Source organism: Canis lupus, chromosome X (genome assembly GCF_003254725.2).
Source record: "Canis lupus dingo isolate Sandy chromosome X, ASM325472v2, whole genome shotgun sequence".
In the NCBI taxonomy this organism is placed as follows: domain Eukaryota; kingdom Metazoa; phylum Chordata; class Mammalia; order Carnivora; family Canidae; genus Canis; species Canis lupus.
The window spans coordinates 116764941-116780957 of NC_064281.1; the positions used below are offsets into that span (position 1 = coordinate 116764941).

Sequence of the window (16017 nt, forward strand, 5' to 3'; positions counted from 1 at the left end):
GTGTAGAAAAAGCCTTATAAGGTAAGCTACGAAGTTGAGGTTTCTGCCTCAACTTCGTGTACGTGTATGGAGCTTTAGAGATCTGTAGTCATGCTCTAAATGTGCCTTATTGGCATTTAAATGTGCCTTATTGGCATTCAAAGCATCCCTACTTCAGCTTGGCCACACAATCCAGAATCTCTGAGTGAAGGAAATGAAGAAGGCATCATCCACTTGAAACCTTCCATGCAAGGCAGAATTTTTACCTACAGTATCTCCAAAAAGCATCCTTTAAGCCCTACCTCCTTTCCACTCTCCTCCCACCAGCTCCACCTCCTCTCACAGCATATAAGGGCTTGAGAGGGTAACAGAATCTGAGGAAGGATATGGGGAGGTGACACATTTCACCCTCTCAGTCTCCTATTCTTGCCCTACCTTTTTAGCCATATCTCCCAAAAGAAGAGTCCATCTTTTTACCTCCACTCATTTCTTAGCCTCCGGAAGCCTGGCTTTCTGCCCCTACCTATTTTCTCAAAACTGCTCTCCAAGTCTAGTAGTGAACTCCTGAGTGCAAAATCCAGTTGTCTTCCTATTCCTCAACTTCCCAGACACTTCTGCCGCTCAGACACTGCTGACCATGCCCTCTTGCTTCAACCTCTTCCTTTACATTCTGAAACACTTCATGCTTTCACCTTTCCTTTCATCTCCTGGGCCACTATCCCAGCATTTACATGGTCTTCCGTTTCTCTCTAACTGCAAATGTGGCCATTCTCTAACATTCTCTTCTCGGCACACCCGGTTTCTTCTTGGCTTCACAAAGTCTTTCCATACAGATAATATAATTCCTAATCTCCAGCCCAGGTCTCTTTTTTTGAGTTCTAAACTCATACCTATTGGACATTTCTACCGACATGTCAAACTCAGCATGTCCCAAACCATACTCCCCTGCGCTTGCCCGTGAAATCTGATTGTCCTACCATGCTCTCTATCTCATTCCATAATACCAACATCACCTACTGACTCAGGAATAAAACTCCAATCATCTGGTTCTACTTCCTTCATCTCTTACATTTCATCTGTTGCCAAGTAGAGCTGATTCTTCCTGTTTGCTGTTTTTCACATCTGTTTCCTCTATTCTCTTCTTACTGCCCCCATCTTAGTTTTTAAGATTTAGATTATTGGGGTACCTGGGTGGCTCAGTGGTTGAGCATCTGCCTTTGGCTCAGATTGTGATCCTGGGGTCCTGGGATCGAGTCCCGTGTTGGGCTCCCAACTGCTTCTCCCTCTGGCTGTGTCTCTGCCTCTCTTTCTGTGTGTGTGTGTGTGTGTCTCATGAACAAATTAATAAAATCTTTTTTAAAAATTTAGATTATGCTCCAAAAGCCTCAGAATTAATCTTTGAGTCTCAAATCTCCTACCTGTAACTTTCAGAATTCTCATGCGTTATCACTTTGATCTTGTCATTCCTCTGCTCAACCATTTTCAATCCCCCCTTGCCAAGCCTAAGTATCAGCAATTTTTTTTCTATAAAGAGCCAGATAGCAAATATTTTTGGCCTTGCGGGCTATATGGCCTCTGTTCCAACTACTCAGCTATGCTGTTGTAGCATGAAAGCAGCCATAGACAATTCATAAATGAATGAGCCTCACAGTGTTCTAATTCAATTTTATTTATAAAGATAAGTCGTCAACTAGATTTGGCCCAAGGGCCATAGTTTTCCTACCCCTAGTCTAAACTGAATAAATTCACTTTCCAAGAAGATTGGCATTAAAAGTCCACCATAAGGGACACCTTGGTGGCTCAGTGGTTGAGCATCTGCCTTTGGCTCAGGTTGTGATCCCGGGGTCCTGGGATTGAGTCCCACATTAGGCTCCTCGTGGGGATCCTGCCTCTCTCTCTGTCTCTCATGAATGAATGAATGAATGAATGAATGAGTAAATAAATAACTTTCTAAAAAGTCCACCATAAATTTATAGCCCATTACTTACCAACATAAACCTTATTTTCTAAACAAGCATTAGGTATATTGTACTTCTCTGAACATACTTTCTCAATCCCATGCCTTTCTCCATGCTCTTCCCTCTACCTGCAGCGCTCTGCCTTGCAGTCACTATCTCTCTCAAGGGGCTTTGAAATGTAGGACATTAGATGTGCTGTCTGTTTTCAAAGACCAGAGATTAAAGACACTAAAAGACAAATAATTTGTGAAGTTCATAAACCAGGACTCTAGAGGGTGCTCACATTAAAACACAAATTCAGCATTGTTGATGAGCCCAAAATATTTCAACTGATGATTTAGCCCATACATCATGGAAATAAACACCATACCCAGCAATAAGTTCCCTGATGTTGACACTGAGCCTATGGAAGGTAATGGGCAAAGGGGAGACATTTTGCCTTCAGTGAAATGTAATGACTATACAATCTTCTCTGTGTTATGAATTCCTTTTTCTCCACCTGTTTATGTTTCCAATGTGCTTTCCTTTATACATATTATTACCTATTCTAGAAACATCACAAATGTTGAGAAAATATGCAAACGTGATTGTGAATTATAAAAATGAAAAGCAAGGAACTATTCCTTATATGCTTTCATGTATAATTTTATCTGATAAATTTTCATAATTATTGCCTGTAAACAACAGCAGACTTACTTCCACAGGACTGCCAGAAGCTAAACAAATTTAGTGTGAAACTATATTACTCACTGAATAAAAGATCCATTCAAGATATACTAATTCAAAAATATTTCCAGCTCAGTATAATCTATTTATTTGGAGGGCAAACAACTATTGCATCCATATTTGGCACATACTAGAAGTCCTCAAGGGGTCAGGTTCATAAAGTGTACTCGGCACTGGATTCTCTGAATGTTTATCTCTTTATCAAATTAGAAAGAACTGCCATAGCTCTTAATATCTAATTCTCAATGAAGACTTACATAACAATATCAAGTATTAGTTGGGTTCTAATAATCACTTGCACCCCAAGGAAAGATAAGTCCCTTAGGACAGTTCCATAGCATACAAAATAGATTCTTATTTTAAGCATTTCAGTGACTGTTTTTAGGTCTGCATAACAAACACCAGAGTGAACCCAATTCTCTTAAATTGAACTAATTTAAATGGCACAACAAGGAAAATATGATGCCTGTTAAATTGATTCACATTATATAAAACCCAGGGGAACATCAGCAAGCCTCTTTCTCAGGGTGAAAAAAAATGGTGGAAAGAACTTAATTATGGGACCTAGAGCCAAAACTATTATGAACAAACTTTGGGAGAGAATGCAGGACTATCTGACAGCAAAACAGCACTGCTACCTGTAGGTTCCTCCAATCCAATGTTTCCAATTAACGCTCCAAGCATTACCTTGGGGGAGGAAGAATAGAATGGCCTGGGCTAGAAATTAGGGTAGAAAATCCATGAGACTTTTATTAAGTATCCACACATTAAAATAAGTTGCACTTCATAGGTTATTTGGCAAAAAGCACCCCAAAGCCTGTTGCTATATCTTAAAACTGTAAAGGATAAGAGCCACCAACATCACTCCTAGCAATGACATTCTGTTGACCTGCCTCCAGCTTAGTCTTCCATCCAAGTCTTAACTTCACACCACCATGCTATAGTGATTAGGAAATTTTGTATATAGTGGTGTGCTTTCATAGGCAAACATTACTGTGTATCTTGGGCAGGTCTTGGCCATCATGAGTGGAACTGATATACAGAGCCAATAGTATTAGCTTTGCTTCAACTCTTGAAGGCAGTAGATTGTGCTAATATAGACATTTTTTTCTGCATTAAGGCAGTTTCTCAAGTGGATGTTTCCATTTTTATCACTGGAGTATTTATCTTTATTAAATGCTTTAAGTAGCACTCCCTATTTTCCAATGCCGAGCAGAATTATGGGAAAACTAATTAAAAGATGAGATTTTTCAAAGTACTTATTTCAGTCCCTTGAAGAAATGCATGAGAAGCTGTTCTTCATTTCCCAGAGATAGGGTAAAATTCAATTGTCACATTAAAACCCACAGACTCGGGGGTGCCTAGGGGGTGCAGTCAGTTAAGTGCCTGACTCTTGTTTTTTTTTTTTTTTAAACATCCAATATAGCATTGTTCTTTTCAGTTTTCCATTTACAAAATCCAATGGTGAATCCAGGCAGTTAGAAAAAAGAAATGGAGGAAAACCCTCCAGAATGTACCCTATCTACTCCCACCCCTGTGGTCCCCCCACCCCACTCCCTGGGAAAGGCACTCCCATCACTATCACTGAGAGAACAGGTACCCTCACCCCAGCCTCTCAGCCACTCTGGCCTGCCTTTCCAGGGCCACCCCACAGCCAGGCTCATTAACGTCTCTCCTGCCTAGAGTGCCCTCCCCATTCCTCTTGGGCCAAGGCTTCCCCAGTTCTGGGGCTGTCTTGGGGATAGGGAGGGAGCTTAGGACAACAGCTTCTATCAGGAAGGGAAAGGGCGTAGATAAATACAGATCTCCCACTCCCCCAGGAAATGATAGGGGGACAAAGAATCTGGGCAAGGCCAGGCAAAGGAATGCCAGCTTAGCTCACCAGTCCATAAGAACTGGCAGTGATGTAAGCCCAGAGTGGACTCTGCCCTGGAAGGGAGGCTTGGGCTCTCCCACCTGGAGAATCTGGCTGCAGTCTGCTCCACTTTGGGTGGAGGGAGGAAGGGGGAGAAGGCTACTCAGGGGAAGGAAGTTGTGCGCTGAGGGCCCAGGAGGCCAAGGGCTACCGAGAGGGGCTTGAGGCCCCTGAGGCTTGAAGGGGACAAAAAGAGGTCAGATAGGAATGGATCAAGTCCACAGTGCCTTGGAGCTTATACCACTATGTGTTACACCAAGGCCACCCCCTAACTTTTCATCTTCCATAGAATAGTGTGAACCCAGGAGACAATTCTGGGGTTGAGTTCTGCTCTGACCCCAGGCACTGGGATCCAGTTACTCTGGGGAGTTTGGCTCTCTCCCTACACTTCCCTGGGAGAAATGCTCCTGCCTGTATGGCACCCACATCAGCCTTAGTGGGGCTGGAGTGGATTTCCATCCTCAGGAAGAGGAGTTGGGGGCTGGGGATCCAGGAGGCAGCTCGAAAGAATGCAGCCAAGCTTGGGTCTCTTCAGCTTGAGGCGTGCAGCTCACATCCCAGGTCCTAGCCTGGGCCCATCCTAGGGGTCCTTCTCCCTCCGCTTCTGGCTTCTTGAACAGCTGCTCAAGAAACATTTAGGAGGTCTGGACATGGTAGGAAGGGAGAAGAAACCAGGCTTGGGACCAGGGTTAGCTTAAAACAACATTGCACACAACATAGCAATTAAACATCTCTGCTCCCTGGGGACCCAGCACCCCCTTTGGTCCCTGTTGTAAGCAGATGAATTTCTCCCCAACATCCAGGCCTTGCTAAAGGACCCAGGAGGGGAGGGTGCATGGGAGCAGAGGGGGCAATAAGAGCTCTGGAAGTCTATTTTACAGGACAAATTTCTGCCTTCTGGACAATGTCAGAAGGAGAGACATTAAAGCAAGAAAGCCTGTCTTCTCAACTGTTAGTAGAAAACCCTGCATTTTCAGTCTTGTTTTCTTTTTCTGAATTGTCACTTCTGAGAGAAAGAGGAAGAAAGAGAGAGAGAGAGAGAGAGAGAGAAAGAGAGAGAAGAAAGGAGAGAGATCGTAGAAGTGGAGAAGGAGGCAGGGGAAGACAGGCCCCACAGAATTAGAAACACCTCTTTCCCAGTCTCCCACTCCAGGCTCCAACCCTGGGGAGGTGTTGGCAAAGGTGCCTAGATTCCAGGTGGTTCGAGGGGCTAGGGCTGGAGCTCAGAAAGAAAGGCTCCTGTGTGGGGCTCACCCTTCCCTTACTGCTGGCCCCATCACGGTAGCCATGACCTTCTCCCTGCCTGTCTGCCTACCAGCTTGCTTCACATGACACAGTAGGGTTCTCTGGGGGCCGGGGCACCTCCTGTGCCCCAGCAGGGGGCGTGAGTCCTCAGGCACTTCTTGAGGTCCTTGTTGAGCAGGAAGCAGACGATCGGGTTGACAGGAGCCTGGGCGAAACTCATCCAAACAGCGATTGCCAGGTAACGGTGGGGCACGGCACAGGCTTTCACAAACACTCGCCAGTAGCAGGCCACAATGTATGGTGACCAGAGGAGCAAGAAGAGCAGTGTGATTGCGTAGAACATACGGCCCAGCTGCTTTTCACCCTTGACCTCGTCCATGCCCAGGAGCCGTCGGCTGGCTGCGTGCCCATTCTGCCTGATACCCAGCAGGGTTGGTGGCATGGGCCCACGGCCAAAGCCAGCGATCCAGCAGCCTGGCTGGTGGCCCCAGGGCCATGGAATGTCCAGTTCTGGCTGATGGCTGGCACCATCTGCACTGGCTTCATCTTGCGGTGACGATACTCGAAGAGGAGGAGCTTGCCATAGACAGCATGTGTAGCTGCCATGAGCACAGCCAACATAAGCATGAAGCCCAGCGTGTCATTGGCCTTGAAGTAGCGATGCTCAAAGATGCACTGGTCCTCCTCACGGATAAACTTGTAGGTGCCCACATCAAAGACGGGTGGGAAGGCCATGGCCACAGACAGGGTCCAGGCCATGCAGATGACAGCTGCGCATGTCCAGAGTGTCATGCGCTTAGCGTAGAAGCGGTGGTGGGCGATGGCCATGTAGCGGGTGACACTGATGCAGAATAGCATGAAGGCCGCATGGAAGCAAAAGAGCACGGCCATAAAGGCGACAATCTTGCAGCTGAGCGCACTGAAGGTCCATGAGGAGCTGTGGCGCACAGAAGCCAGCACAAAGGGGAAGCAGACAGCAGAGCGTATGCCGTCAGCCAGGCACAGGTCCAGTAGAAAGTAATAAGGAGCTTTGTGCAGGGCACGCTCCTTGAGCACCAGCAGGGACAGGATGGCATTGCCTGCCAGGCTTACGCACATGATCAGTCCCAGCAGCACCAGCTTCACGTAAGCTGATGCCGATGGTGGGGACAGTGCGCCACTCACCTCTTCGGGCTCTCCAGTAGTGTTGGCCATACTGAGGGGCGGGTGCTGCTCCCAACCCTATGGGATCAGCCAGTCCAGTATTATTCGATGGGCCCTGGGGGACTCCATCAGTTGTCCTGCTCGGCTGCACCAGCCAATTCCTTCAGGCACAGGTGGAAACAGCAGAGTTGCTTGGCTGGTGGGCACATACCATAGCAGGGAGTCAGACCAAGAAAGATTCTGGGTGACTCAGTCAGTTAAGCATCTGTCTTCAGCTCAGGTCATGATTTCAGGGTCCTGGGATCAAGCTCCGCATCAGGCTCCTTGCTCTCAGGGAGCCTGCTTCTCCCTCTCCTCCCTGCTCGTGCTCTCTTTCGCTTTCTCACTTTCCCAGCAGTGGCTTCCTCCCTTTAGCTGAGAATCACAGCAATATCCTCAATGGGGAGTGAGCACAAATCTGTGCTACCTGGGTTCTCGCAGCAGAGCTGTGTTGGAATCCAGGGAGGGGGTTCAGGCTGTCTCACCCACGATAAAACACTGCCCAGGCTACATTGTGGGACCCTCAGTGATCTGGCGGCCAGTGGCACTCCTGCTTCTGTTGCGTGGATATAGCAGCCGGCGGGTCTAAAACGCAGACATCAGGGGAAGCAGGCACCGAAGGGGTGCACCAGGCAGGATTGGGGGTGTTGGGGAACACCAGGGGGGCAGCACATAGCATTGGGGTGCCCAGCTAGCTGGCAGGTGAGGGTCCAGGCAGGTGCTTCCCCCACTACACACTCCCACTCCCATCTTCATGCCACCGCCAAGCTGGGAGGGGGGCCAGCGCTGGCCCCTGCCACCCGTCTGCCCGCCTGGCTGCCGGTCTCCCCTCCCCCGCCCCGTCTGCCTGCTGGCCGCCGCCTTTTGTCCTCAAAAGACACGGTCCCCGCGGGGCCTCTGCCAAGCCTCTAGCAGATGCTCAGGGGCCAAGGCTCCTCTCTGGGAGCACTCTGGCCATGGCCTGGGAGAGCCCCAGGCTGGGGGGCTCTCATCCAGGCTCACCCCGCTCCCTGGGCCTGATGGGGATGGGGAAAAGGTGCAGGTCTACAGCCAGAGGCAGCAGCAGAGGTGGTGTTGGGGAGGGGATGGACGCCAGAAGTGCCTGACTCTTGATCTAAATTCAGGTCTTAATCTCATGGTCATGAGTTCAAGCCCTACAGTGGGCTCCACACTTGGCATGGAGCCTACTTTAAAAAAAAATTTACAGGCTTGACAATCTCCTCTCTGTTTTGGAGTTCAGAAACTTTATGCAGAGAATGGTAAAGCAAGAATTACCAGAAATGGTTAGGAAAGCCCTTGGCACACAAAAAACGATACATAGATCAATGGAACAGAATAGAAAACCGAGAATTGTACCCACAACTATATTGGCAACTCATTTTTGACAAAGCAAGAAAGAATATAGAATGGAAAAAAGAGTCTCTTCAACAAATGGTGTTAGGAAAACTGAACAGTAACATGTATAAGAATGAAACTGGACCACTTTCTTACACTATACACAAGAATAAATTCCAAATGAGTGAAAGACCTAAATATGAGACAGGAACCATTAAAATTCTAGAGCAGAACACAGGCAGCAAACTCTTTGACCTCAGCCTTAGCAATTTCTTATTAGACATGTCACTGAGGGCAGGGAAACAAAAGCAAAAATGAACTATTGGGACCTCATCAAGATAAAAAGCTTCTGCACAGTAAAGGAAATAACAAAACTAAAAGGCAGCCTATAAAATGGGAGAAGATATTTGCAAGTGACCTATCTGATAAAGGGTTAGTACTCAAAATCTATAAAGAATTTATCAAAAAAAAAAGAATTTATCAAACTCAACACCCAAGAAACTAATAATCCAGTTAAGAAATGGAGAGAAAAATGAATAGACACTTTTCCATAGAAGACATCCAGATGGCTAACAGACACATGAAAAGATGCTCGACATCACCCATCATCAGGGAAATATGAATCAAAATCACAATGAGATACCAACTCACACCAGTCAGAATGGATAAAATTAACAACACAGGAGACAACAGGTATTGGTGAGAATGGGGAGAAAGGGAAACCCTCTTGCATTGTGTGGGAATGCAAACTGGTGCAGCTGCTCTGGAGAACAGTATGGCAGTTCCTCAAAAAGTCAACAAATAAAAAAAAAAAAAAAAAAAAAAGTCAACAAATAGAACTGCTCTGTGATCCTGCAATTGTGCTATGAGGTATTTAACCAAAGGATACAAAAATACACATTTGAAGTGATGTATGTGTGTGTGTGTATAAAACATTTTATATATATATGTTTATAAAATATATAAAAATGTTTATAAATATGTATATATATGTAATGTATTCCATATAACAAAATACTACTCAGCCATCAAAAAGAATGAAATCTTGCCATTTACAATGACATGACATGGATTGAGCTAGAGTACATTATGCTAAGTGAAATAAGTCAATCAGAGAAGGTAAATATCATATGATTTCACTCGTGAATTATAAGAGACAAAACACATGAACATTCAAAAGGGCAAGAAAAAAGAGAGAGAGAGAAAGGTAAAAAAATCATGAGAGACTCTTAATTACAGGAAACAAACTGAGGGTTGATAGAGGAAGGTGGGCACTTGTTATGACGAGTGCTGGGTGTTACAGGTAAATGATGAGCCACTGAACTTTACTCCTGAAACCAATGTTAAACTGTATGACAGCTAACTAGAATTTAAATTAAAAAAAAAATAGAAGCACCCTTGGCAAATCCCATATCCCATTCCAGCTTCTTTTGGGAGTGGGCACCATAGTAGACATCAAGGACCTACAAATAGAGAATGATAAAGCTTGGAACAAAGTAGTGGTAGCCCCACACTGGGTAGAGAGAAGGGCTCTGTATGTTCTCACCTTAGCCCTAGTGGAGGGTGTCACAATGCTGTGATTAGATGGAAACTTTCTAGGGAAGACTAAAGCAAAGAATTATTAAAAGCTAAAAGGAAGTTGTGAAGGGTGTTTTTCCCTTTCCATTTCTGAGTTTTGTTTGAAAGTCAACTTCTTAGAATTATCTTCGGCCTTAGAGAACTAAGAGAACAAGGCACAGCCCAAATAGCAGAGGGCAGGGAGCTGGATTCCTAAAACTGGCTATAGGCTCTTAAGAAGATAGAGACAAGATATATGAGTTTTCCCTATAGGTTGCCTATCCCAACTCATCAAAGCAAAGAAAATGGGGTTTCAGGGAAAAAAACATGGCTTAGGAATGAAAACATGCTTAGGGAATGTCTTGTGCATGTATTTGGTCTCCCGGGAGCCTTACATCTATGAATGCCAGATTGGAAGCCCCATCAACCAAAGTAGGGACCCCCCAAACCCCCGCCAATAGTTCACATTCACACTCTAGAAACCTTCACCCTAAGCTGTACCTCTGTGGCTTAAAGAGTCAGTTCACCAACCAGGGCTCTAGCCAAGAAGGAAATCAGTGCCTGGGAATAACAGAGCAGATTTATTTTGCTGCAACAATATAATCCCAACACTAATTCAATAACTTATATACAGCAACTATAGGTTTTGAAAATAGTACAAGATGGGATTTTTTAAAATAACATTTTACTGACTTTCAAAATAGCTGTCACTGTTACTAAACTGTTGAGATTGCCCACAATCTCTAGAATCTGTACACAAATTGTTTTCTGTAGAAGGTTTACATCGTGCCTAATATGTGTAAAGGCAAAGGGTTATTAGGAGATTATAGAGTAAATTGTTCATGATTGTTCACCAGATCAATCTGAGGCCTGTCCAAGTTACTGAATTTGTCCTTCAACTTGATATTCTTAAGAAATGTGCGACTCAAACTGGAGAGATATTCTCACAAAATGTTGAGGTAAATACACTTTAGGGTTCAAATCTGTTATAGCATTCCCCATATTTTCTTACCTATTTTTATTGCCTGGTACTTTTATCTGAATAGTCATAGGCACAAGGCTATTGCAAATCATGTTTTCAGTTGCCATAGTGCTTTCTATTTTAAAGGAATAAATGCAACTCCCTCTTCAACAAAAACATTTCTCTCTAAGGAATTGGTAGATAAGTGGTACACCACACACCCCACCAGGGTCTGCTCAACGTGGGACATTTTCAATGGAGCAGAAAAAAGAGAAGTTTGAAATCTCATTGCCTTCCTTTTATTCCAGCCGTTGCCACCATCTTATCACCTCCTTAGGAACCATGATTCACATTTCAATAATTTGCTGGTTACATGTAACTACCATGAAAGGTGTTTGTTTTTAAAGAAAATACAAACGCACATACAGGGAGAAGTCAGAAACAGACTTGTGTGCTGATTCTCAATGAAGATTCTTCTTTTTAGTTACTTTGCCTAGACAAGACACCATGAGTCCCCCTGTCTAGCTTGGTGACAGGGCTTGCATGGCTCCTCTGCTTTGAACATACCACGGACATCTACTAGGCACCTAAGGAGAGGGTATCCAGGTGACCAAAACTCCCAAGGGCCACCCTCTAGTCATGTGATCTGTCTGCTGCCTACATTCTGACCTGTCCCTCTCAGACCCCCAATTCAGCTTCACGCTTCTTTGGGAGTAAATCTGGGAGTTCTCATCTTCTGTCTATGCCTGAATTGGTAACTGATATAATCAGCCACTCCCTCACCCTTTTTTTTTTCCTTTCTGGCACCAAGAATGAAGGTCTATTTCCCACATCCAGACACAGGGCAGTCAGGGAAGGTTTCAATTAGTCTGTGGTCTGGTTATTGTTTATGAATGATCAGTAAGAGGGTTTCTCTCTGCAGCGAGCACTGGAAACTCCTTGGACCACACAAATGCTGCTAATGGTGTGCAGGAGACTCTCTCTGCACTCCAACTTCCTTAACTGATTTCCCCCATCCTGCTTACAAGGATAGTTCCTCAACAACAATGTAAAGGGAGACAGAGGGATTCAAGAGGAAATTAAAGCTTTCAATCATATCCAAAACCTCAATTTCACAAATGGAGATTCAGAGGACAAAAGATTAATGATGCCATGTGGTGGAATTAGACCAGTGCTGAAGATAAGTTTGCTCAGGATTCCCCTTGAAGGCTGTGACCATATCACAAGCATGACTCCTAAGGGGAAGCACCTGCTGCCCTGGTCTTTACTGATGAATGGTTTTCCTGTATCTGGAATAAATATCCTCATTGACCTATTAATGCAGTTTCCAGTGGCATCCAAATAAAGTGGAGAAGGATAAGAAGCCAATGCTAGGAATGGATTCTTCAGCAGCAGAGTGAAGACCTAGTCACTTGGTTGCCAGTTGGCAAGGATCCTCACAAGAATAAATGGATGCCTCTAGAGAAAAGCAATGAATTCTTAGACCTAAGAATGAGTGTAGCTAGCAGTGTGGGATGGTATGGAAAGCTTGGGCTTCAGAGTCAGGCTGACTGGGGTTCTAGTTCCCCTTCTAGAAGGAACTAGCTACCTACTAGTGCACAGCCTTAAAGCTGAGATGGAACTGGCTATTCTTTCTTTCCCTCCATTGGATGCCAGGGTAAAGGAGTCAGATCTGACTGGCCAGATATTGCCTTCCTCCTTTTCCACCTCATTTGCATCCTGCTGGAAGCTTCATCAATAGCTCAAAGCAAACAATTATCCCAGGCAGAAGAGGACTATTCATCAATCAACAGTGGACAGGTGCCTTCGATGGATACTTAATCTCTCTGAACCTTGGTTTCCTATTTATAAAATGAGAAGAATTCTCCATCTGGCAGGTCTGGAATGAGGCTAAAATGACAGGATAGCTAAAGGGTCATATATGTAGGAGATGCCCTCTATAGTCAGATCTTGGACTTACATTTCTGGCAGAGTTCTTTTCTACCACAAACACACACCACCACCCTGAAAAGAGGTGCTTTGGGCGAATGCACTAAGTAAAGGGAACCTGGGAGGTTGGTTCCAGCTGGTGCTGGTAGGGAGTAAGGTGGCAGTAGGGACAGTTTTATGAACAAGGAGCCACAGAACAAAGCGCCATCCTTTGAGGTTGAGGCTCCTACAAATCAGCAGGTAGTAGAGGAGATAAGACACAAGGAGACAACATATCTTGCTTATGGCTTTAGGGATTTCTAAAGCATCCATCAAAAACCCAAACTATTTCCTGGGAACTAGAATGTAACTAGTGTGAAGATGAAATTTACTCAACTGCATGGTAACTGGGCTGTCTGAAGCAACCATGTGGCAACAGATGGATGAGGCCTGTTTGGAGCTCAGCCAAAGAATCCAGAGTTGGAAAGAGTCCCAGGTCTGCAGCTTTGCCCAACCCCAGGGGTTCTGGTCATTGAAAAACTAATTCTCATCTCAGTTCTAGTATCATCAGGATGTGACAGCTAATGACACCGACCATGGAGGCCAGCAGATTTCCTCTACTCTGAGTCCACACACACCAAGGCATCTCCCAATAGGAGCTTTGCTTCCTTGTGTATAGTTTCCTAAAGGGCAGAGAAAATGTGGCTGTATTTCTGTCTAAATTACACTGTTGCATTGTGGTCTATACTGTTGGGTCTCTTTAGCAAGATTTAGATTTCTGCTTTGGGCCCCACACTTAATTCTTAAGGATTTTGTCTCAAAGCCAGCCTATTTCTTCCCTGTTGTCCTCCTGGACTCTAGCATTTCTTTATCTAATCAAAGATAAAGAAAGCCACTGGGTGACTATATGTGGCTTGTTTCTCCTAAAATAGTTTCCCTTCTATGTGATATGCAGGAATTCTAAAATTCTGGGAATTTGACTAATTTATTGATGCTGGCTAGAGGGGAAGGGCCCACATCGATCACCATGGTGACTGAGGAAGCCCCATTCCTCTCAGTTCCCTATCACAAGATACCAAAGCACCTGGAACAAACATCTTTGAAGTATTAAATGTGAGTAGCACTCTGGGGTTAGGTGGAAAACGTTAACATCCGAACTTCCATGGTACGGAAGTCCTCGTGACATCCATAGAGCTTCTGAAGGCACCCCCAGAGGCTGACTCTCTCTTGAACTTTATTCTTACCTGCCAAAGGAACAACTTAGAAGGGGCTCTTGGGCTCCATCAAAGGAGGCACAGGGATTTCTATAATATTGTATGCAAATGCCAGAAGGAATCTCACAGGACTAGTCATCTCAATTTGAAAGATACAGAATTTGCAGCCCCCCAAAAGTGAGGTCACTCCCCAGAGTTACAGGGACTTAACTGCAGAGCCAGTACTTAAACTCAGCTCTCCTCGGGTGCCTGGCTGGCTCAGTTGGTGGAGTATATGACTTTTGATCTCAGGGTTGTGAGTTCAAGCCCCATGTTGAGTGTAGAGCTGACTTAAAAAAAAAAAAAAAAAAAACCACCTCAGTTCTCCTGCCTTTCCACGTCATCACACTGCCTCTTGTGTCCAGGCAGTACTGAGTGGCCCAACACTGAACATATTCAAGAAGAAGCAAAGGCAGAAGTAACAGTGAGGGCCTGCAAGCCCTGGGGCTTTTTTCAACCCCTGAAATAGCGCTGGCTCGAGCAGTTGGTTTTGGATGACAGTCTCTTTCAGGTAACTGCTTGTTCTTTCATATTGTTTCCTTGACCCTTTGATCCTCTTCCTGTTGAAAAGGGGTGGCTTACTTCATGTCAACAGTGGAAGGAGAGAAATAGGACCTCGGTCCTCCCTTGGCGCTTCTCATTCTTTTTTTGGCCTCTGTGGGGGAATGGCTGCACTAGTATGGTCCTTGAACTGGTGACCACTAAGATGTAACCAGTCCCATCTGGACTTTTGGGTTGATATACTCACCCCTGGAGCCCATTTGTCACAATCTTAAAGTCCCTACCTACAACCACTTCCTCAGCCTGACCCTAGGCTTCTGTGATCTCATGTGTGGGACACCTAGAAATTTCTGGATCTGCTGCATACCATATGCAGGCCATGGAGAGCCAAATCCTTATATCTAGCCACCTTCCTCCATCACTTGCTGGGGCTCTAAACAGAGAGAGAGGAAGAAGTCTCTTTGCTTTTAGCTTTCCCTGTGGAATAGCCTCCCAACTGCAGGATCTGAGCCTATGGAGGGGGGTCAGGACTCATGTATCTCATACTACCTTCCCTTACAATAGCCTTCTTTCTCTTCCCAAAGTCTACTTAACCAGAAGGAATGGACTTTGTTTTACCTCCTTTACTTTGGTGGTAGAGACTTCCCTTGGGTCACAGTCAACTCCTTTTTCTGGGGAAGTAAGGCTAACAACTAAGCCTTAGTGGTAGAAAAAGAACCTACACATATTATGGCTGAAACCCCATGACCTGTGTTGGCCAGGCATGGGTTTTGATTCAGAAACCTTGGGATGGCTAGGAACTAGAGATTAGCAAGGAAGCAAGTACACTGGCTTAATATTCCCAAAATATGATATCTACCACACAGGTAAAAGCAAAGATACTCTACTCGAAATAGGACAATGGACCCGGGGACAGCTAATAAGTATCCCTCTCTCACTCATGGCCCTGAGAGTATGTCCAGGACTTACTAGGACCCCGTTGGAAAACAGTAGGAAAAGGACCACAAGTGGGTAACCCTGGGGAAGTCCCTTTCCTTTTCTGGACTTCAGTTTCCTCTACTGCAAAATGAGGAACATGAACTAAACAATCTTTAATCTGGTTAAGTGTTCTGATCAATCAAAAATTTTAAAAATATACATGCAGAAAAAAACTCTGCTTAGCAATAAAGCTCTGCTGGGCAAAACAGGTTTTTTTCTGATGATTCAGGAGATGCTAAGGATCTTTACTGCCTTTGCATCAATAGGAACATCAACCCTTGTGTCCTGGAGCTGCACCAAACTGTGAATTTGTAGGAATTTCCAATTAATTGAACATTACATAAATCAAATAAATTTCTGGCAGCAATCACTTTCATTTACTTTATCTTAGAACTTTATTTTTTTTTTAAAAAAAGAAACTGACAAGATTTGTACTTATAAATTAATCTGCAAGATATGCCTATATAATTTGTTTTCATTTTCTTATCCTGGATATTTTTTATGATTTAGATATCTGAT

At 44.7% G+C, this 16017-nt stretch overlaps 1 protein-coding gene across 1 annotated transcript; it reads right to left on the minus strand.

Moving 5' to 3' along the window:
- Positions 1–4081: 4081 nt before the first annotated feature.
- On the minus strand, positions 4082–7824 carry LOC112668457 (probable G-protein coupled receptor 173). Its single transcript, XM_025460834.3, is given in 3 exon segments — positions 4082–6294; positions 6297–7206; positions 7433–7824. Coding segments are annotated over 2 exon segments (1113 nt in total). The 5' UTR covers positions 7018–7206; positions 7433–7824; the 3' UTR covers positions 4082–5902.
- Between the last annotated feature and the right edge of the window lie 8193 nt (positions 7825–16017).